This window comes from Cetorhinus maximus, chromosome 16 (genome assembly GCF_964194155.1).
Source record: "Cetorhinus maximus chromosome 16, sCetMax3.hap1.1, whole genome shotgun sequence".
In the NCBI taxonomy this organism is placed as follows: Eukaryota; Metazoa; Chordata; class Chondrichthyes; order Lamniformes; family Cetorhinidae; genus Cetorhinus; species Cetorhinus maximus.
The window spans coordinates 26,368,160-26,392,022 of NC_135894.1; the positions used below are offsets into that span (position 1 = coordinate 26,368,160).

General features: G+C 44.1%; 1 protein-coding gene across 1 annotated transcript in view; it reads right to left on the minus strand.

Annotated features, from left to right (window-relative positions):
* cfap44 (cilia and flagella associated protein 44) overlaps positions 1-23,863 on the minus strand; it is a 224,494-nt gene that overhangs the window by 116,908 nt on the left and 83,723 nt on the right. Inside the window, exons 14-15 of the mRNA XM_078559546.1 lie at positions 20,372-20,521; positions 12,801-13,046 (exon numbers count right to left, since the gene is read on the minus strand). Coding sequence (XP_078415672.1) covers positions 12,801-13,046; positions 20,372-20,521 — 396 coding nt within the window. The remainder of the gene's footprint in view (positions 1-12,800; positions 13,047-20,371; positions 20,522-23,863) is intronic.

A 23,863-nucleotide genomic window follows, 5' to 3' on the forward strand; every position in this document is an offset into this window, starting at 1 on the left:
CTTGCAGCTTCCACATACCACAGGCTATACAATTATGGCAGGCACACCACCCAAACTCATTGCAACACAGAGTCTGACATGTTTTCCTCTGTATTGCAGGACCAGGTCATGGACATCCCCAGGGAGCAGAAGAGAAATGGCAGGGGACAGCATGCCTGCATCTCCTGAGTCCTTTAGAGGAGTTGGTACTCCGCAATAACAGTGACTCAAGCTTCTGCTATGGCTTCACTCCAACTTTTTTTTTAATCGACTCTTTTGGGGCCCTGGTTTTCATTTTATGGCTAATTACCAATTAGATGTTAATTTGGCATCACTATAGTTTAGAAACTCAGGGCAGCAAAAATTCAATTTTAACAGGCTTGGGGAGCACAATGCAGGTGCTGTTGAGGCAGACAGCACACAGACTTCACGCTGCCTGCTTATCAACATGATTATAGCCTGAAGCCCAAAATATATGCTGCTGACTGGCTGCATGCTTAGCCAGGGGCCCAGGTGCATGTGTGGTTAGCACAATGCACAACTAGCCTACACTTCTTAAAAGCAGCCTGATCCCTCTTAAAGGGGAGCTACACTCAGGTTACTCTTATAGTCTTAGGAAGGCTTTGATAGAATCTTTCAGCCCTTTGCATCTGGTGTTGCTGAGAACATCCAGGGTGATGGATTGTTCCTGCCTTAAGTCCTTTCTCAAAGCCCACTTCACCCTCATCCTGCTATCCGTTATGAAGTGCAAGCTGCAGATAGTGTGACCTATTTTCCATGCCATTCCCCCTTCCAAATCCCAACCTTATGTTTGCTTTCAGATGCCCAAGATTTACCATCCGGCCAGCTAATGCAGCCTCATCATGAAAGGCAAGAGCAACACCAGGAGATCTCTAATGAAGAACCATCACTTGATCTGACACCTGCAGCCGCCAGCTCAGATATCAAAATTTCATGTCTCTTAGACAGTAATATAGAGTTGAGATCAGCATATGGTGAGTCACCAGCCTGAGTGGGTGCAGCCAGACCAGGGGAAAAGGGTGGCTTGTGTACCAGTTCACAGGAGGGTGAGGCTTCAGGTGAATTCTGCTGCAGGGCACTCAGTTGAGGGCTTTGATGGGCCGGCACACAGGATAACCCTGATGGACATGCATACAGATATAGTTAGTGCATTTCACAGAGCCTCTTTTCACTATGAAGGAGCATAGAGGAGTTTGGCCCTAACTTGGCACAGATTCACACTGAGCTTTGAACCTATCCTTTCCATTGTAGAAGTGGTGCACAACTCCATGATCAGTTGTGGACCCAACTTTGCTGCAGTGTCTGGTAGCCTTTGTCTCTGCTTCCATTGCAGCACAGGCAGAACCCACCCAAAGTCTCAGTGTTGCAGTGGAAGCTCAGACTGTGGTCATGAGATCCATGCTTGCTGCCATGCAAGCTCAGACTATTGCCAAGTGGCTTGCAGACACACACAGCAGTCCAGCAACCTGTTCTTCAGCAGATTACTGAGATTGTTAAAGCACCACCTTGAGAGAATGGCAGTGGCTCCATGATACATGAGCCTGCTATCCTCCCTCAGGATGACAGCTTTCGCACTCTCACTACTGCTATTCTGCCAGTAACTCTGCTGCTGCCACCCATGCTGAGATGGTGCAGTATGAAGCTACTCAAAGTCAACCTGCAAGGCCATCTGCAGTGGACCCCATTGCAAGTCAGCAGCCTTCCACCAGCCATGCTGCAGCCACTGGGGTAGCACTGTGTAGGAGCACTAGGACAGACAAAGCAGGACAGGCACTAAGGGACTGCATAAGGGTGAATAACTCATATCGTATGTATTGTTGGAAGTGTAGTTGAATAAAGTTGTTATGGAATGGTATTTCTGGTGGTAGCTTTTATTTCAGCCCTTTGATGGAACATAGCAGATTAATTGAAGGGAATGGGAAATATTGGGGCAAAGGTGAAAGGGGTTGAGGGGAATATTGAACGGAACCAAAGGCTGAGTATCTACTCACAGGCAGCCTGTCTGGAGCAAAGGAATGCCAGATGCCTTCTCCATTTCACGTTCTCCTCCTCCTAACTTGCTCTCCAAAGGCCTGCTGTCAAGGGCTGCACTTTCTTGGGAGCTCAGTTGCAGACTGTGCAGCAAACCACCACGAACTAGGAGACATGTTCCGGCGAGCGTCGGCGGGCTCTCTCCGAGTAGTCCAGACAGCAGAAACATTGTTTCACGATGCTGATGGTATGCTCCATGACGTTCCTGGTGGCAGCATGGCTCTCATTGCAGGTATGCTGTTTACGTGTGGTCAGGTGGCAGTGGGGAGACATGAGCCAGGCTCTGCTTCTTTTATTTTTAATTCATTTACGGGATGTGGGCGTCGCTGGCAAGGTCAGCATTTATTGCCCATCCCTAATTGCCCTTGAGTAGGTGATGGTGGGTTGCCTTCTTGAACCGCTGCAGTCCCTGTGGTGAAGGTACACCCACAGTGCTGTTAGGGAGGGAGTTCCAGGATTTTGACCCAGTGACAGTGAAGGAACGGCGATATATTTCCAAGTCAGAATGGTGAGTGACTTGGAGGGGAACTTCCAGGTGGTGGCGTTCCCATCTATCTGCTGCCCTTGTCCTTCTAAATGGTAGTGGTCGTGGGTTTGGAAGGTGCTATCTAAGGAACCTTGGTGAGTTTCTGCAAAGCATCATGTAGATGGTGCACACTGTTGCCACTGTTCATCGGTGGTGGAGGGAGTGAATGTTTGTGGAAGGGGTGCCTACCAAGTGGGCTGCTTTGTCTTGGGTTGTGTCAAGCTTCTTGAGTATTATTGAAGCTGCACTCATCCAGGTAAGTGGACAGTAATCCGTCACACTCCTGATTTGTGCCTTGTAGATGGTGGACAGGCTTTGGGGAGTCAGAAGGTGAGTTACTCGTTCTAAGGTTCCTTGCCTCTGACCCGCTCTTGTAGCCACAGTATTTATATGGCTAGTTCAGTTCAGTTTCTGGTCAATGGTAACCCCCAGGGTGTTGACAGTGGAGGGATTCAGTGATGGTAATGCCATTGAATCTCAATGGGCGACAGTTAGATTATCTCTTGTTGGAGATGGTCATTGCTTGGCACTTGTGCGGCACAAATGTTAGTTGCCACTTCTCAGCCCAAGCCTGGATATTGTCCAGGTCTTGCTGCATTTGGACATGGGCTGTTTCAGTATCTGAGGAGTCATGAATGGTGCTGAACATTGTGTAATCATCAGCAAACATCCCCACTTCTAATCTTATGATGGAAGGTCGGTCATTGATGAAGCAGCTGAAGGTGGTTGGGCCTAGGGCCCTGTGGAGCTCCTGCAGTGATGTCCTGGAACTGAGATGATTGACCTCCAACAACCACAACCATCTTCCTTTGTGCTAAGTATGACTCCAACCAGCAGAGAGTTAGTAGCTAAAGGGTGGTAGGCATTGTTGACTGGTACAGGTTGAATTCATCCTGATCACTGCTAAGATAGCAGACATTCAATCACAGGATCTTTCAGGCACAGTCACATACCAACTGCACATTCATGTAGTGACAGCCCTTACAGTTGCTGTCCAGCTCTCCATAGATATGTGGGACCTGCAGAACCACGTACATGTCGTTGATGGCTTACTGCACCACTGGGAATCCCACTCAGGGTGACCAACTGTCCCGGGTTTTACGGGATCGTCCTGTGTCCCAGTTTGTATGTTGCCAGAACGCTGTTTGTCCCGTAGTTCAGACCTTTAAATTTCACTGGTTATCCAGCTCTCCACCCCCACCATTCTTGCTGCATTCAAGTTCACCAGCAACCCTTGCCCACTTGTACGTCAAAGTGTGCCTTAATTTTCTCCCCATGAGTTGGTCACCCTAATCTTGATAGCCCAGCAAAGCCATTTGTTTACTCTTCCTGCTTCACTTCGATGAGGGAAAAGACAATTAAGTCCCCTATCCTTGCATACAAGATTTCTGTCACCTCCCAAGTGCAGTGATGCACGGCAACTATGAAATCTTACCAATATTTCTGGATCCCACCTGGAAGGATCCGCTGGCACAGAAACTAATGGCCATGGTTGGCCTCGTTCTCACTGCTAGCCCTGTTCTCTACTGTGCAGCTAGCTGCAGGCCCTGTTGTAGAAAGTAGCACCGTTCAGTCACCACCTCCTTGGTGAAATGTAGGCCCCACAGTTTTGTTTTTAGAAGAACAATGTATGACCTCCAGCATGTGCAAGAGCTGAAGTGTTGAGTCAGTGCTTTGTGTGAAGCCTCAATAAACTTGCACCAAGTTGATAAGCTCCTTTTGAAATGCAACCTATGCCCATATATTTACCATAGGCAAATTTGGCACAGTATTAATTCTGCTATCTTCCCAAGTTATAACATGATGTTCTATCTACTCCTCCAACTGAAGGACATTTCTACTCAGTCATTCAGACATGGCCTCTGATAGGAGGGTGCTTTTCAAAAATAACTTTCCCTTCAAAAATACTTCATTGGCTGTAAAGTGCTTTGGGATGTTCTGTGGTCATGAAAGGTGTAATGTAAATGTAAGTCTTCCTTTCTTTATTTTTGTTCAGCCTTCTATAACATTGCCTTGTGGCACATTCCAACGTCCAGGACTACATGCTGAAGAATGCACTAAAGCTTGGGGCAGCTGCTGCAAATGTACAATGGGGAAAGGTCATTGTCTAAGACCTTTCTGCCATTGTGTGCCTAGGAGCTGGGAATTGTATAGACCCCTCGGGTTGTATGACTCACAAGGAATGCATGCAATGAATACTAAATGTATCATAATTGTATTGAAGCACCCCTGAGTGCAACATGATCTATGTAAATAACTTGAATACCATTACACTCTCTGACTGTCTGTAATGACCATATTGAAATGTCTGTAATGTTCTTTGATTGTATTGAAGCACCTCATGGTCTATGTGGAAAAGTTGAATATGATTGCACTTTTTGTGATGGCCATTTTGAAATGTTTTGTAATATTCTTTCAGATATTTTATGAATAAAGTATATTTTTCCAAAAAACAAATAACATTGCCTTGTGGGCAGCATTCCCAAATAGAGTAGTCCTACTATTGTTCAGACATTAAAACCTTCCTGAGTGGAGTTACCCCTTAAATGTGAGCTGCCCCTTAAAAGTTGCTGCTTGTTGGATAACCTGCCCACGCATGCCTTTCACCCTCTGCAGCTGAGTGTTTGATCCCTTCCTGTTTCTCATCTACATGCTATCTCTTGGGAATATCATCCGAAAGCACAATGTCAGGTTCTAAATATACACTGATGGCACCCAGCAACACCTCACAACCACCGCTCTCAGCCCCTCAATAGAGGGGAAGTGATCTCATACGAAATCTGCCTGGAGATAAGCCCATGTAACCTGGTTGCCATAGGGATAGGGGCCCAGGTTAAAACTTATTGAAAGTAAGGTACAAGTTATAACACCTGGACACAAAGGAGGGGGCAGCTGCTCCTGCTGCGTTTAAACTGTCAGACTCTCAGAGCCAATCAGAGAGATTTGGAGAAGACGACTCAAAATAGATACTGCTATTCCAAGCAGAAGTAAAAGACTGTTTTGGTGCTGTTGAGGGCGGATTCCTGGTTTGAAAAAATGAGGCTTGCAGAGAGTTAAGGACCAAGGAGGAGCTAGAGGGTGCTTTTCTGTAGGAAGTCCACTTGATTATGCTCAGAAGACTGAATGAAGGGATTTCCTTTTAAAAAGGACAGAGAAAGATTCACCCTAGTGGGGCGGGAGAAGATATCCTGTTGAAGCTGGGAGGAATTTGGAACTTTGTACACGAGACTGCACTTCTGCTGAGGGCGTGGTATAATGTATAAATGTGGTGTGGGGTTTTCAGTTCTTTTAAGAAGTTAATGGGAAGTATCTTTCTTGTAGTTTAATATTAGTTGCTTACTAAGTAATGTTTAGTCGATGTTGATTTTAGTTTGTATGTTACAGCAAAAGTCTTAAAATGTAAAATTTTGTTGTGCAATTCCTGGCTTCGCTCACTGGGAAATTCATATCACCTTTTAAAAGCTATCAGTCTGTATGGGGATAGGAACATCACCTACTTTCAGTTTCATAACATCATCTGACTGGTCTGCCTCAGTTTATCTTCTGCAGAAACCCTCATCCATGCCTTTGTTACCTTGAGACTTGACTATTCCAGTGTTCCTCTGGCTGGTCTCCCATTCTACCGTATACACCACACCGCCCCCCTACATAACTGGAACTCATCCTAGATTTTGTTGCCCTAGTGTCGCATCAAGTTACATTCACCCATCACCTGACCCTTATTGACTCCCAGGCTAGCAACACCTCAATTTTAAAATTCTCATCCCCGTTTTCAAATACCTCCGTAGCCTCATTGCTCCATATTTCTTCCAGCCCTACAACTCTTCATCTAATTCTGGCCGTTGGTGACCAGGCCCTCCAGCTGCCTAATGCCCTAAGCTCTGGAATTACCTCCCAAAACCTCTCTGACTATCTATCCCTCTCTACTCCTTTGAGATGTTCCTTAAAATCTGCCTCTTGACCAAACATTTGGCCATCAGTCCTAATATCTCCTTATATGGTTTGGTGTCAAATTTTGTTTGATAACTTTTCAATTTCAATTCAAAGGTTTATTTATTAAAAGATTAATTTCTGTCACCAAAGGCCAAATGATTTACAATCAATCATTCCAAGCAAAATACAAAATACAAAGAATGGTAAAAAGAACAGGTAGAATAACGTTCTGATCATCAGGTTAGGATCTTTATGTTATCAAGTTCAAAGTCTAATCTAGGTCACTTGAGTTTGTTCATTGCACGCATGATATGACATCGCTGCCTTGTGCTTCCACTTGACCACCCACGTGCCCCATTTCCAATGCAGGGCGAATGAAAGTGGTAAAAACGGTTATGAGATCATTGCTTGGAAGGGAATGGTGTTTCAGCTTGCAGAGCGTGTATAGATAACTGTTAGCTCGCTTAACAATAGAACTGATGCGTACATCTCATTTTTGATCTGCTTGGATAAATATACTCGACAGTTTGATGGTGTGTTCTTGGATTGAGATGTCATTCAGTGACAAATTGGGAGGGGTGACTTATTTCGAGAGAAGACGTCAACAATCATGCACTTGTTAGGGTTATTTGCTTCTATTCCCTACAGGCCAGTTGTGAAGCTGTTCAAGAACAGCTGGCATAAGGGATTCAGTGTGGATGCTACGCTTTTCGATGACAGACATGCCTTTGACATATCTAAGGCAGCAAGTGCCAGTGTTAGCTTCTCTGCAGCTAGCATGGATAACGCTCCCAAAAAGTGCCTTGGGATGTCCAACAATCCCAAATGCAAGTTGTTGTTGTATATACTATGGTAATGAATTTGGTCTTGCTAAACAACATATGATCAATTTTCCTTACACACTGAATGCAGAATTCAGTCCTACAGTTACTGTGATGTGACTGAATTGATGACTAATCTTTTAGATTTTGTTTTACTTTGCATAAGCTTTGAATGTTATTATATATAGTCTTTCCACGTCATTATCATATGAAGCTAGTTGACCTGGGTGCATTCAGTGGCAGAGTGAAGATTGAAACACCCATGAAGGGGGAATTTTATGGAGGCGACGGGGGTCTCGGCCACCAGGTGGAGAGGGAAGGCCTTTGGGGGAAGGCCCGCTGAATTATAATGTCATTGGCAGGCCTTCCAAGGGTCAAAGTTTTTCATCCTGCACTCATCACCCCAGGGATGGGAAGTGCCACCCACCAAGGGCTGCCAGCCAAACAGAGGCCAGCAGCTCTTTTCCTCAGCTGCGCCACCTGAGTGGTGGTGGCTTATGTGGGAAATACACCCACCTGAAGTCCAGAATCGTGCAGCAACCCAGAACAGAGGTAAGTGATGAAAGAGGTTTTGCTGGTAGGGGTTGTGGGGAGGTGGGGGTTGTGGGGAGGTGGGTGTGGAAGGGCAGCAGCAAAGACGTGGGGATGGTTCTCTGCAGGCCCCCCTTCCCCATTCCCGATGCCATGCCCTGCGATCAGGCACTAAGTGCCTTTGAACGAGGGGTCCCGCCCGATCACCCTGGGAGATCACAAGCAACCCGCAAAGGTTTGCTCACCTTGCTCCATGCATGGCATCAAGTCCACCTGCTGCTATTTTAATACCAGTGGTGGTGGGATGAGGCCCTCAATTGGACATTAATTGCCCACTTGAGGGCATCAATTGGTGGCAGGGTGGGAAGGCCGTCCATGGGCCTACCCACCACGGACTTAAGTGATAGAGGCGGGAAGGTCCTCACCTGCCACCATCCCGCCCGATTAAGTGTCCTCCCCACCTCCAAACTGGCCACTGATGATGGCATTAAATATCATCCATTGTGTCTCTCCCGCACATACAGAATTCAACAGCAGCAGCTGAAAAATCACCCAAGTCCAATCTGACATTTCCAACTAGAGAGTTGGCAGAACACAAACGCCAGACTGCAAATAATGGCAGGCAGACCCACGATGAGGAAATTACTTGCAGCCATCTCTCATGTTGAGTGAATAATTTTGTGTGTGGGCGGGGTGGTCACGGGGTTTGAGTAATGATGATCAGAATTCTATAGCTTTTAGTGTCTTTTGGTTTGCGATAGATGGAATAGCTACTGGAGAAGGTCTACTCCCACCCAAGACTGCCTTTATTCAAAGACCTCCTCCATCCACCAGCAGTACACTTCCCTCTTGCCACCCCATATGGTTAAACTCACCATGCCGAGGAGGAACAATTGCAGGCCTATGGTAGGAGATTGGCAGTGGAAAACACCCACCAGAAACCACTCTCTCATCGCAGACCCCACTGCTCATTCACCCAGCTTTGATCTCCCATGGCAACAGTTGGGCCCTTTTAAACCATTTCCAGACTGGCCAAAGCCTCTGTGCAGCCATCCAACATCAGTGAGGTCACCAAGACCATCCAATTTGCAGCTGTGGTGCAGTCCAAACAAAGACTCACATTGTCGAGGAGTGTCTGATGACTAAACTTGAAGGCGGGCTTATATGGCTATTGCCTAGCTCTGTGGCTATACACATGCAAAATAAATAAATAAAGAGATGTAATCACTAAGTAGAATAGAACTTGAGTATTGTTGAAAGAAAAACATGCTGTTGAAGCTTTTCACCTTGCACTCATCAGGACAGGTGCAAGAGCACCAAATTCTAAACGGAACAATTTATACTGCATGAAAAGAGGGTACTGATTGGTTGGCAAATTGGCACTGATTGGTTGAGATGTTGTGGTGGCAAATGCACCAGGGAGATATTGTCTCCCATGCATCTGTTTATTCAAAAAAGATGTAGAGCCTGAACATATTCCTTTTGCCTGCAGAGGATAGTTTCCTGCATATGAATATATGTAGCTTATAGCAAGTGTTGTGAGCTACATTACAGACCCAAATAATAATCTTAAATTGGTTGTTAGTGTAATTCTTAGTACATTTGCGATTGTTCAGCAAGTGCTATCCAATTGTAGAATCACATCAAACGCTAGCACAAGCTAATTGAATACGGTCAGTACTCTGCCAATTGCAGATAGCCAAAGGGATTAATCATTTGAAAAGATCGACCATTTGTTGGGATATACGCCCAATGTACCTGGCATTGCACCAGCACTGAAATTCATATACCACATTATTAATTTGTACGATAGGCAGAATGTCTTTCTAGCTTTACAGCAGCATCCGGTTAGTGGGAAAGCACCACTCATGTTGCCACTGCTTAGTAGCAGCGTGAAACAACTAGCTTCACCTGTTGTTCAAATTTTTGAGGTACTTGATCCTGCCAGAGTAATTTGAGGTAGATTGGACCTTTTTCAGGTCCAAAAGTGGCAGCCTTAGGCCCATTCATGAGTATGACCAAAACACAGTGAGCAATGACCTAATCAAGGTAGCCATTATCCCTCAGGATAGATTTGTTGCACTTTATTTCGGCATCAAGCTTGCATGGTGAGCAAATGGCTTGGTCTCCACACTTTAATGCGCTCCATCCCACACTCAAATTCACTTTTGAAATAGAGCAGTCTAATGAACTCCCTGTCCTTGACGTGGTAGTTGAGAAATCCACTATTGGGTTCTCTACTCATGTCTACTGTAAGCCAACTTCACTGATCAACATGCACATTGGGATTCCTACAGCTCCACGTGCTACAAGATTGGTCTTATCAGCAATCTTGTAAATGGTTAGATTCTCTCTTGTAGGAGATGGTCATTGCCTAGCTTTTTTGTGGTGCAAACTTGCCACTTATCAACTCTGAATGCTGTCCAGATCATGGCGTACATGAACACAGATTGCTTCAGTATCTAAGGAGTCACGAATGGTGCTGAACATTGTGCAATCATCAGCGCACATCCCCACTTCTGTCCTTATGATGGAAGGAAGTTCATTGATGAAGCAGGTAAAAATGGTTGGGTCAAAGACACTACCCTGAGAAACTCCTGCAGTGATGTCCAGGGGCTGAGATGATTGACCTCCAGCAACCACAACCATCTTCCTTTGTGTTAGGTATGACTCCAACCAGTGGAGAGTTTTGCCTGATTCCCATTGATTCCAGTTTTGCTAGGGCTCCTTGATGCCACACTCAGTCAAATGCTCTCTTGATATCACACTCAACTCACCTCTTGAGTTCAGCTCTTTTGTCCATGTTTGAACCAAGGTTGTAATGAGGTCAGGAGCAGAGTGACCCTGGCGGAACCCAAACTGGGCATCAGTGAACAAGTTATTGCTGTGTAAATGCCACTTGATAGAACTGTCGACCACACCTTCCATCACTTTGTTGTTGATCAAGAGTAGGCTGATGATTCTTGAATCGCTACAGTCCAAAGTTATGTAGGTTAATCCACAGTCCTGTTAGGGATTTCCAGATTTTGACCCAGCGACAGTGCAATATAGTTCCAAGTCAGAATGGTGTGTAACTTAGAGGAAAGCTTCCAGGTGATGCTGTTCCCATGCATCTGCTGCCCTTGTGCATCCAGGTTGTAGAGATCGTGTGTTTGGAAGGTGCTGTCAAAGGAGGCATGGCAAGGTGCTGCAGTGCATCTTGTAGATGGTACACACTGCTGCCACTGTGCATCGGTGATGAAGGGAGTGAATATTCAAGGTGGTGGATGGGGTGCCAAACAGGCAGACGGCTTTGACCTGCATCATGGTGTCAAGCTTCTTGTGTGTTGCAGCTGCACTCACCCAGGCAAGTGGAGGTATTCCATCACACTCCTGACTTGTGTCTTGTAGATGGTGGACAGGCTTCGAGGAGTCAGGAGGTGAGTTACTAGCTGTAAGATTCCTAGCCGCTGACCTGCTCTTATAGCCACAGTATTTATATGGCCGACCCAGTTTTCAGTTTCTGATCAATGGTAACCCCCAGGATGTTGATAGTGGGGGATTCAGCAATGATAATGCCATTAATTGTCAAGGGGCAAAGGTTAGATTCTTTCTTGCTGAAGATAATTGCTTCGTCTTGCTGTATGTGGGAATGGGCTGCTTCAGTACCTGAGGAATGTTGGGTCTGTCAAGGCTCTGCAGTCTTTCTCAATTATTTGAAACCCATTCATGGAATTTCTTTATGAAGTACTTTACACTTGTCTGCAAAAAATTCCACCTGGTATTGGTGATACTTAAGGCAGAAATATAAGGCACTCAAAAGATAGTGGTCAATTGAGCCAATCAATTGAGTGGCATCATTTGAAAGTGTGATGCACTTTGTGTGTGTGACGTTTTAAACTACGATGTCCATTCTACCATGCACAATGGACAGCAAATTCCTCGGGGTCTCCCGTTCCACCACCATTACTCCCAGGGAAGCTCAGTGGAGCTTTTTACACAGATCAATGAAGTTTACCCCAAACTTCCGCTGCACCAGAGGGAGAACCCTGAGGAAATTTCTGGGGCAGAAGCAGGGCTTTAACTATATAGATTTCAGAACAAACACAATTATACGCAATATAAAGCAAAATATAGCGGATCCTGGAAATCTTAAACAAAAACAGAAAATGGTGGAAAAACTCAGCAGGTCTAGCAGCATCTGTGGAGAGAAAAACAGTTAACTATTCGAGTCTATATGACTCTTCTTCATAGCTAACAATTATACAAGATATCTAAAGCATATTCAACAGTGGCAACATACATAGCAGTAAATAGAACCATAGAATCCTACAGGACAGAAAGAGGCCATTCAGCCCCTCGTGACTGTGGCAATTCTTTGAAAGAGAATTATTGCCAGGTGCCAAATCTCTGTCCTCTGGTTACTGACTCTTCTGCCATTGGAAATGGTTTCACCTTTCTTCCTCCTTCAGGTACCATGAGTTAAGAGGGCATTAGCTACCATGGACTTCTATTGGATTGGTCCGTGATTATGCTTGACAAAGTACTGCAGTGGTTTGCCATTGCCTTCTGCAGTATGGCTGACCAGGAAACTCTCTCGCTCTTTACTGCCTGTCATCAGGTGTATTGGAAGGATTTACAGGCTGATAATCAATCTGTTTGGCCATGTTACGAACACACCTTCCATGTCCATCAGGTCCTGAAGTGGGACATGAGCCCAGAACCTCAGGCCCAGAGGTAGGGATGCTGCCCACTGCACCGCAAGGCTTTCCCCTTAACCTTCTTTGCTCCAAGGAGAACAAGAATTTCTCTGTCTCTCCACATAACTGAAGCCCATTATCCCTGGCATCATTGTAGTAAAACTCCTCTGCACCCTCTGTAAGATATTTTCCAGTACCTGAATGTTTAATTAACAGGCATCTTAGACCATAGGAATTTGTTTGTCTGACTCTTAGTTTGTTATGATAATTAGAACTTACCACAGACAACCAGAATTGCCCTGGATTTGAGTAGAAACCACATAATATGGCGTTTGGTTCAGGAGGAATGTAGATCATTGGGAGTGGCTCCTCTTCCTCCTCATCCTCTTCTTCTTCTTCCTCTTCTTCCTCAATGGCCAATTCTGGATTCTTTTCTGCCATTTCCTTCTTTTTTTGGAGTCTTTCTTGCTTTTCTTTCTCTTTTTGTTCTTTTATCTTCTGCCTCCGCTTAATCTCTGTATTTCTCTACCACGACAAAGCAGACATAATTGTAATGATTAGAAGTAATCGTAGTCTCAGTCTATTACCAACCAATAACTCCCTTGGCTCAGTTTTTATTCTTCTTCTCCGGACATGGATTTCACTTACAAAGTCTATTTCTATTTGTCTAGAAAACATTAAGAGTCAACCCAATGGCCCCAATATATTTACGTGAAGTCAGGACCTCATTATGCTTCTTTTCTTTCATTTCCCACCTCACAATTGGACAAATTGACAGGCTGGCTGACTGGCTGGCAAGGAAACCAGCAGCAGGAGGCTACAACTGTAGGTTTTTGGGAATGTCCCTCACAATGACGATCGTTAGGTAGCCATTAGTTGGGGGAATGGTGGGGGGAGGGGAGGAGAGGTAGTCCATGGGGGGCAGGGGGGGTGTCAGCTGCAATCAGCATAAGGGAGGTCAACAGTTTGCATGAGGGGGTCTGGGAAAGACCTTTTGGCCATCCTGGCTCACAACAATGCTGTAAAAAGCACTTACCTACTAGATCAGGCTGCTCCCTTTTCCAATTTCCTGCCGGGTTTCTGAGGCTGAAAACCTGGAGGGCAACTATTAAATTTATATCAGGCTCCCAAATACACTGTGGAGCCTAAATTAAATATAATAATAAAGTGATCCTCCTTTCAAGACATCATACTCACAAGCCTGATGGCCTGTATCCCAGGGTCTGAAAATAAGTGGCTGCAGGGATAGTGGATACATTGGTCCTAATCTTCCAAAATTTCCTAGATTCTGGAAAGGTTCCAACAAATTGGAAAACCGCAAATGTAACACCTCAATTCAAGAAAGAAGGGAGACAGAAAGCAGGAAACTTTAGGCTGGATAGCTAATATCTGTCACTGAGAAAATGCTAGAATACATTTTTAAAGAGTCAGTAGCAGGATATTTAGAAAATCATAATAAAATCAAACTGGGTCAACATGATTTTATGGGAGAAAAATTGTGCTTGACAAATTTATTATAGTTATTTGAGGATTTAACAAGCAGGGTGGATAAAGGGGAGCCAGTATATGTATTTGATCTCCAAAAGGCATTTGATAAGGTGCCACATAAGAGGTTACTGCACAAGATAGGAGCTCATGCTGTTGGGGTTAATATATTAACATGGATAGAGGATTGGCTAACTAACAGGAGTAGAGGGTTGAATTTTACAAGAGGCATTGGAACCTCAATGTCATAGTAAGAAACGAGTCCTGAGGCCGGCAGCAGGACCTGGTCAGCAATTTTACCAGGGGCAGCTTCCTAATTGACCACCTGTGGTCTGGACAGCTGGCAGGCTCCTGATGCTGCCTGTCCAATCAGAGGGCAGACAGCTCTGAAACCTCAGCAGTGCCAGCGGAGAGAGGAGTCACTGCTGAGGAATGGAGGAGAGCTGGAGCCTCCAAGAGGTAACTTAAAAAAAAATTCATTGGGCGAGGGTTGGATGGCAAGCCCCTCTGGCAAAGTTGTTGGACCATGCCTGCTGCCATCCCTGCCTGCAGCCTTGTTGCCCCAGACAGTGGAGGGAGCTGCCTCCGTTTATCGAAAGGTTTCCCCATGTAGTGGGACAAGTAACCCTGCTGATGGCAAAATGCCGAAGGCACAGTATTATGGCTGCTTGCTGGGCCTTTAATTTTGTATATCAGCTGCCCACCTCCTTGAGGCAGGCAGCCTCTCAGCATCTGGTCCCCCCATCAGTAAAATTGCCCAGCAGTGGAAACACATCGGGAAGCCAATCCGACCCAGCCCCTGGCAGCCTATCCAGAGAGTTGGGGTAAATGAATCATGTTCAGATTGGCAAACTGAAAACCAATGGAGTGCCACAGGGATCAGTGCTGGGGTTTTAACTATTTACAATCTATATTAATGACTTGGATGAAGAGACAAAGTGTATTAGAGCCAAATTTGCTGATGATACTAAGAAAGATAGGAAAACAAGCTGCGAGGAGGAAACAAAGGGCCAGATTTTCATTTTCGACATGGGTGTCTTGGGTCGGTTATGAGGGGTCAAGAGGGGTGCGATGTGGGGAACAGATTGGCATGGAGGGGGGTTATGGGGGTGGGTAAAGGGGCATGGGTTGGCATGGAGTGTATGAGGGACCATGGGGGGAGTGGGTAGTGGGGTTGAATGAGGTGGCATGGTTGGCCTACTCACTTTAGGAGATTTTTGGCTATTAATATCTCTGCAATTATATGCTTCCATCTGCTCTGCTTACCATGTCATTGTGGCTCTCTCACCTATTAGCTAAGTAATTAATAAATATGGTAAATAGTTGAGGCCACAACACAGATCCTTGTGTTAGTCACATGCTGCCAATTAGAGTACCTGAACATTATCTCTACTGTTTCCTGCCACTCAGTCAATCCCTTAACCAGGTCAATAATTTTTGCCTTCAATTCTATGGGCTTCATCTTGAGCTAACAGTCTCTTATGAGAATGTTTAAAAATCATTCATGGGATGTGGGTGTCGCTGGCTAGGCCAGCATTTATTACCCATCCCTAATTGCCCTTGAGAAGGTGGTGGTGAGCTGCCTTCTTGAACTGCTGCAGTCTATGTGGTGCAGTATACCCACAGTGCTGTTAGGAAGGGAGTCCCAGGATTTTGATACAGCGACACTGAAGGAACAGCGAAATATTTCCAAGTCAGGACATCAAGGCAGCATTTGACCGAGTGTGGCATCAAGGAGCCCTAGCAAACTGGATTTAATGGGAATGAGGGGGGAAACTCTCAGCTGGTTGGGGTCATACCTAGCACAAAGGAAGATGGTTGTGGTTGTTGGAGGTCAATGCTATCAGTCCCAGGACATCACTGCAGGAATTCCTCAAGGCAATGTCCTAGGCCCAACCATCTTCAGCAGCTTCATCAATGACCTTCCTTCCATTATAAGGCCAGAAGTGAGTATGTTTGCTGATGGTTGCACAATGTTCAGCACCATTTTCAACTCCTCAGATACTGAAGCAGTCCATGTCCAAATGCAGCAAGACCTGCACAATATCCAGGCTTGGGCTGACAACTGACAAATAACATCTGTGCCACACAAGTGCCAGGCAATGACCATCTCCAACAAGAGAGAATCTAACCGCCGTCCTTTGGCATTCAATGGCAATACCATCACTGAATCGCCCACTATCAACACCCTGGGGGGTTACCATTGATCAGAAACCGAACTGAACTAACCATATAAATACTGTGGTTACAAGAGCAGGTCAGAGCTAGGATTCCTGCAGCGAGTAACTCACCTGACCCACCAAAGCCTGTCCACCATCTACAAGACACAAGTCAGGAATGTGATGGAATACTCTCTACTTGCCTGGATGAGTGCAGCTCCAACAACAGCAGTGTGTACCATCTACAAGATGCAGTGCAGAAACTCACCAAGGCTCCTTAGATAGCACCTTCCAAACCTTCCAAGAGCACTACCATCTAGAAGGACAAGGGCAGCAGACACATGGGAACACCACCACCTGGAAGTTCCCCTCCAAACCGCTCTCCATCCTAATGGCAGTCACTCTCACCTCTAAGGTTTAGTTCTTTTGCCATGTTTGAACTAAGGCTGGTTTCTAACTGCCAGAGACATTCTCTTATCCACAATTTTAGACACCTGCTCAAAATCTCTCCCCCAGGTACCATGCCATAAGAAGGCATTGGTGACCATGGAATTCCATTGGATTGGTCCATGATTATGCTTGGCAAAGTACTGCAGTGGTTTGCCATTGCCTTCTGCAGTATGGCTCACCAGGAAACTCTCCCGCCTGCCATCAGGCATATTGGAATGATTAAGAGGCTGATAATCAACCACTTTGGGAATGTTATGAATGCACCTTCCATGACCATGAAGTCCTCATGTGGGACTTGAATCCACAGCCCTGGGCCCAGAGGCAGGGACGCTTATCCACTGCTCCACAAGACCTCACTCTTCAAAATATGCAAGCAAATTCATCAGGCATGTCCTATCCATTTGAAATCCATGCTGGCTCTCTCTGGTCAGCTGAAAATTTCCAAGGTGTTCAGTGACTCTATCTTTAAATTATAGTAATTTTCTAACAGAGATTAGACTAGCTGGTCTATAATTCTCTGATTTCCTTCTCTCACCTTTCTGAAATAGCTGAGAGATGTGAAATTTTCCAATCTAAATCAACAGCTCCAGAATTGAGACAACTTTGCAAGATTATAGTTAGAGACAAGCATTGAGACATTGTTCTCAACTACTGCCTTATTTAAAATCCTGGATAAAGACCATTTTCTTCATTAATATTATTTTGTTTAAGTTAATTTTGGTGAGTCCCTGTCTCTGATTCAATGTTATTTTGAGGGGTATTTTTAGCTATCCTCATCCTCTACCGTGAATACCGATTCAAAATTCAATATATTCCCCTTTTCCTTATTTTCATTTACAATATCATCGTTATCAGTTTTCAAGGGGTCCAAATTGCTCCTAATCACCGTTTTTTCCTTAATATATTTGTAAAAAATGTAATTATTTTGATATCCAATGTAAATTTCTGTTCATACTTCCTTTGTGTAGCTCTTCCTATCTGTTTTGTCATTGTTTCCTGTTTCTCATATCTCTCACAAGTCACAAGGATCTGTACTACATTCACATTTTTGTGGGTTTTCTCTTTTATTTTTATGCTGCCCTTTACTCCTTTAATCATCTGTGGCTATTCTTTCTTGGCAAGTAGAGCTCTCATCATTTAGAGGTAAAAACTGGTTCTTTAACAGTAAATTCTTATTTAACAACTTCCACTGATCTTTTGTCAATTTACCCAATTACGGATCAGTCCAGTTTACTGTAGACAGTCTCGATCTCAGCCTGTTAGGTGCCCATAAATCTAGAATCTTAGTAGCTGCTTTGTGTTTCTCCTTTCAGACACAACACTGATCATTATTAGATAAATGTTCACACACTGTTAACTAAACCTGGTTCATTACTTACATTAAATCTAATATGGCCTGTCCCTTTATTAGTTCCAGTTCATGTTGTTGCAGAAAACTATCCTGAGCTAGTCTACTTGTCTCAACCTATGTGAAAGTTAAAATCCCCCATTAAAACCACTCTGCTTTTGCTACATGCTAGTCTAATCTATAGAATTATATATTCTGCCACTTCAAGGCTGCCATGCACAATAGTATAGTAGCGTAATGGTAATGATGCTGAGTAATATTCCCAAAGGCCTAGCTAAATCCCACCAGGGCAACTGGGGGAATCAAAATTTAATTTGCTACAGGGCCTTAGTTAGACCACATCTGGAGTACTGTGTACACTTTTGGTCTCTTTACTTAAGGAAGGACATAATTGCATTAGAAGCAGTTCGGAGAAGGTTCACTCAATTGATTCATGGGATGAAGGGGTTATCTTATGAGGAAAGGTTGAGCAGGTTAGGCCTATACCCATTGGAGTTTAGAAGAATGATAGGCGATCTTATGGAAACATAAGATCCTGTGGGGGTTGACAGGGTGAATGTGGAAAGGATGTTTCCCCTAGCTGTGGGGTTGATAACTAGGGGACAGAATTTAAAAATTAGGGGTCTCCCATATAAGACTGAGAGAAGATTTGTTTTCCTCTCAAGAAGGTCATTAGCCTGTGGAATTCTCTTCCCTGGAGGTCAGTGGAAGCTGGGTCATTGAATATATTTAAGGCTGAGTTAGATTTTTGATTGGCAAGGGATTTGGGGAGTAGACAAAAAAATAGAGTCAAAGCCACAATCAGATCAGCCATGATCTTATCGAATGGGGGAGCAGGCTCGAGAGGCCGATTGGCTTGCTGCTGCTCCTAATTCTTGTGTTACTTGTGGTCTTAAGATTCCTTTCAGTTTCTTAAATTCTACTCAAAGTTTCCGCTGCCTGCTTACCTTCCATTACATCCTCTCTTAGCACTGGAGTAATTTAATCCTCAACCATTAAGACCACTCCTTCCCTTCCGCCAGTTTCCCTCTCCTTGAGGTGTCAGCTGTGGCTCAGTTCATAGCACCCTCGCCTTTGAATCAGAGGGTTCTGGGTTCATGTCCCACTCCGGGAAACCAAGAACTGTGATTGTACTCGAAAGAGTTGCAATCTGTGACTGTTGATAACTCGAAAGAGTTTCCCTCTCCTTCCTTTAAAACCTGACATATTCAGTGCCCACTCCTGAGCATCGTGCAGCAATGTCTCAACAATGGCTACCTTGTAAGACTCTCTGAGTTATGTTTGCAAATCCAATTCTTCAATTTAGTCCTTATAATCTGTGAGTTTGTATAAAGAATGCTAATGAAAGCTCTCAGCACTAACCCCTGGGATGCAACACTTGCAAACACTTCCTTATCCAAACAACATCCATTTACCCTATATGTTGGCACCCTGCCTGCCAAACAACTTTCTACCCAAACTTCTATATTTCCTCTTATAACGTAATTTGTCTAGGAAGGGTCTTGTGACACACCTTAGCAAATGCCTTCTTAACCTGCATATACTCTACATTTACTGCACTTTCTTTATCTACCCAGCCAGTTCTTCAAAAACAAACTATTAATGCTGTCATAAAAACAGAAAATGCTGGGAAAACTCAGCAGGTCTGGCAGCATCTGTGGAGAGAGAAACGGAGCTATTGTTTCGAGTCGTATAACTGCTCTTCAGAGCTGAACTCGAAATGTTAACTCTGGTTTCTCTCTCCACAGATGCTGCCAGATCTGATGAGTTTTTCCAGCATTTTCTGTCTTTATTTCAGATTTCCAGCACCTGCAGTATTTTGCTTTCATATTAATTTTGTCAAACTTGACTTGCGTTTAACAGATCAGTTACTAATGGAAGTTTGGAATGGGTCTATAGAATACAGTTTATGCATGATATTTGTGTTTCTCTTTTCAGACACAACACTGATCATTATTAGCTAAATGTTCACACACTGTTAACTAAACCTGGCTCATTACTTACATTAAATCTAATATGGCCTGCCCTTTATTAGTTCCAGTTCATGTTGTTGCAGAAAACTATCCTGAGCTAGTCTACTTGTCTCAATCTATATGAAAGTTAAAATCCCCCAATAAAACAGAAAATGCTGGAAAAACTCGGCAGGTCTGGCAGCATCTGTAGAGAGAGAAACAGAGCTAATGTTTCGAGTCCGTATGACTCGAATGGATGGAAAATTACAAGCTACACACTATTCAATTTCTGAAAGGGAGCTGCTGGATTTCAGTGTAACCCCTTCCATGAGTCGAAGGGCCTTCTTCATGCCAACCTACATGGTGGTCCTGTGCGTTGTTACATACTTTCCAGGGCAGCTTGTTCTGATAGTTTAAAGAGGTGGTAATAGGTGCAACAAGTGATGCAAAAATTACCTCTATGCTAGACCTGATGCTCCTGAAACGGAAGTACTGCTTCGGTAGGGGAATCTCAAATGTTAAAGTCGTATCTAGTTCCTCGAGCTCTGGACATGCAGTTTCAACGACATAACCATTTTCACAAAATATGAGCAACTTAGTTGTCTCCTAACAGACAGAAAAGAAATGTAGTTAAACTAAGACATAACATTGAATTGTCACCAGGCGAGACTTTTAAAGCATAAAGAAGCACGCGCTAGAAATTCGGTTAAGGCGGTGGAGCAAAACTGGCTGGTATAAGATAGGCTCCCTCATTGTACACAGACCCTAATATTTAATTACATTGACTAGAAGGCAACTGAATATCCCGTACTACATACAATAGGTGGCTGTTTTGTAGGGTGACCAGATGTCCCAGCTTTGCCGGGACAATGCCAGGTTTTCATTCAATGCCCCGACAATTTCCTAAAAAATAGTTCAAACATCCCGGTTTTCACCTTTTCCCTTTCTGCCAAATATAAACTGGGCCTGGGTGGGGAGAAATCTGTGTGAAATTTCGTCCTTCTTCCTGTGAGCGCCCATCACACTGCATTCCATTGCATGTAGTGGACTTGTATCCCTCCCCCTCACTGCCCCCTTAATGTCTCCAAGTGAGCTGTGACTAGCATTTTGGCGCTGACAGCTCCATTGCTGATGACGCCTTAAATGCTCTACAGGAAAGGGTTGCCAGCTCTGGCTGGACATATTCCAGGAGATGTCACCACACGAGCTCCCACCTTCAGCTGCCCCTGCCCCAGGCTTCTGCCATTGGTTACCCAACATGTCAATCATCACAGGATCCCACCTTCCCATAGCTTTTCAATGTGTCCCGGTTTTGACTTTTGAAAATCTGATCACCCTATGTTTTGTGCTAATCCTGAGACAAATTTCTACCACCACGTTTTTTTTTGCCTGTTAACTGTGTCTTTGTCCTTTTTTCACCTGAATCCGCAGCGCTTACTGATGTCCAGCACCTTACCTGTATTGCCACGATAATGAAAGTCATCAGAATATTTGATCATGAGCTGCTGCACTGCTGCACCTAACACTGTCTTCATACACCAGAGTATCACATGTGCCCTTACATCAAGGGTCACCAGTGAAGCAAAAGCAAGCAAAGCTGGACAATGTTCCATGTCATGTTACTAATGGCTGGTCAGCTATATAGGCTAAGATTACCTCAGTCCTGCCTGCCTGGTTCCTGGGTTCAGCTACTGTCTGGGCAATCAATGCACTGTAAACACATTATCTAATATCACAGTTACAGAGAAGATCTAAACTTCCTTGCACCAGCTCCAAAAAAAAATCAGCACAGGCTGTGCATTGGTACTTTTGACCAGGGAGAGCCAGGGAACCGAGGAGGAGGAGGGAACAGGTCCCGTGGACAGAGGGATGTGGGAGCGGAAGAGCACAGGCTTGTATTGCTCCTTAAATCGAATGGTTTGCTGCATCAGTCTAAGGTTATTGTGCCCAAGTATAAACAGTTACGCAGCACGGCACTGAAGCACACGGCCAGATAGAGACACAGAAACATACATACCAAATTCAGATACAGAAACATACACATTAAATAGAGACACAAAAACATACACACCAAATAGACAAAAACATACACACAATATGCAGACGTTGAAACATACACACAAAATACAGACACTGAAACATACACACAAAATACAGACAGAAATATACACACAAATACAAACATAGAAACATACATACAAATACACACATAGAAACACACACACAAATAAAAACATTGAAACATACAGACAGAAACATACACACAAATCACAATTTACAATTTATATAAATGACTTGGATGAAGGGATTGAAGGGATGATTGTCAAATTTGCTAATGACAGAAAGACAGGTAGGAAAGTAAGTTGTGAAGAGGACATAAGGAGGCTACAAACAGATATAAATAGGTTAAGTGAATGGGCAAAGATCTGGCAGATGGAGTATAATGTGGGAAAATGTGAAATAGTCCATTTTTGCAGGAAGAATAAAAGAGAAGCATATTATCTAAATGGTTAGAGATTGTAGAGTTCTGAGGTGCAGAGGGATCTGGGTGTCCTATTGCATGAATCACAAAAGGCTAGTATACAAGTACAGCAAGTAATTAGGAAATCTAATAGAATGTTGTCATTTATTGCAAGGGGAATTGAATACAAAAATAAGAAGGTTATGCTTCAGTTGTACAGGGCACTAGTGACATCACATTTGGAGCACTGTGTACAGTATTGGTCACCTTATTTAAGGAAGGATGTAAATGCATTGGAAGCAGTTCAGAGAAGGTTTACCAGACTAATACCTGGAAAGGGTGGGCTGTCTTATAAGGAAAGGTTGGACAGACTAGGCTTGTAGCCGTTAGAGTTTAGAAGAGTAAGAGGTGACATGACTGAAACATATAAGATCCTGAGGGGTCTTGACAGGGTGGATGTGGAGAGGATGTTTCCTCTTGTGGATTAATCTAGAACTAGGGGCCACTGTTTAAAAATAAGGGGTTGCTCATTTAAAACAGAGATGAGGCGAAATTTTTTTCATTCAGAGGGTCGTGACTCTTCCTGAAAAGACAGTGGAGGCAGAGTCCTTGAGTATTTTTAAGGCAGAGGTGGATAGATTCTTGGTAAGCAAGGGCTGATAGGTTATTGGTGGTAGGTGGGGATGCAGATTTCAGGTTACTATCAGATCAGCCATGATCTTATTAAATGGTGGAGAAGGTTAGTGGGCTGAATGGCCAACTATTGCTTGTTGTTCGTATGATTGTACAAAATTCAGACACAGAAACGTACACACAACTACAGACACGGAAACATAGGCATAAACTACAGACACAGAAACATACATGCCACATACAGACATGGAAACATACACACCAAATACAGACATGGAAACAGAGACACAAACTACAGACACAGAAACATACACGCCAAATACAGACATGGAAACATATACACCAAATACAGATACAGATACGTACAGACCAAAAACAGACACAGAAACGTACAGACCACATACAGAGACAGAAATGTACCCACCAAATACAGACACAGAAACATACACACCAAATACAGATACAGAAACGTACACGCCAAATACAGACACAGAAACATACACGCCAAATACAGACACAGAAACATACACACCAAACACAGGCACAGAAACATACACGCCAAACACAGGCACAGAAACATACACGCCAAATACAGACACAGAAACATACACACCGAATACAGACACAGAAACATATACACCGAATACAGACACACACACACCAAATACAGACACTGAAACATACACACAAATACAGACACAGAAGCATGCACACAAAATACAGTAACTGGTATGCTGTCACAAGGCACTCAGAAAACCTCATAGAAAGGTTTTGTGATAATTTGCATCTGGCTCCATACATTATTTCCCCGATGGCTTTTTTGTGTAAACGAGACAACACAATCTTGGTATATT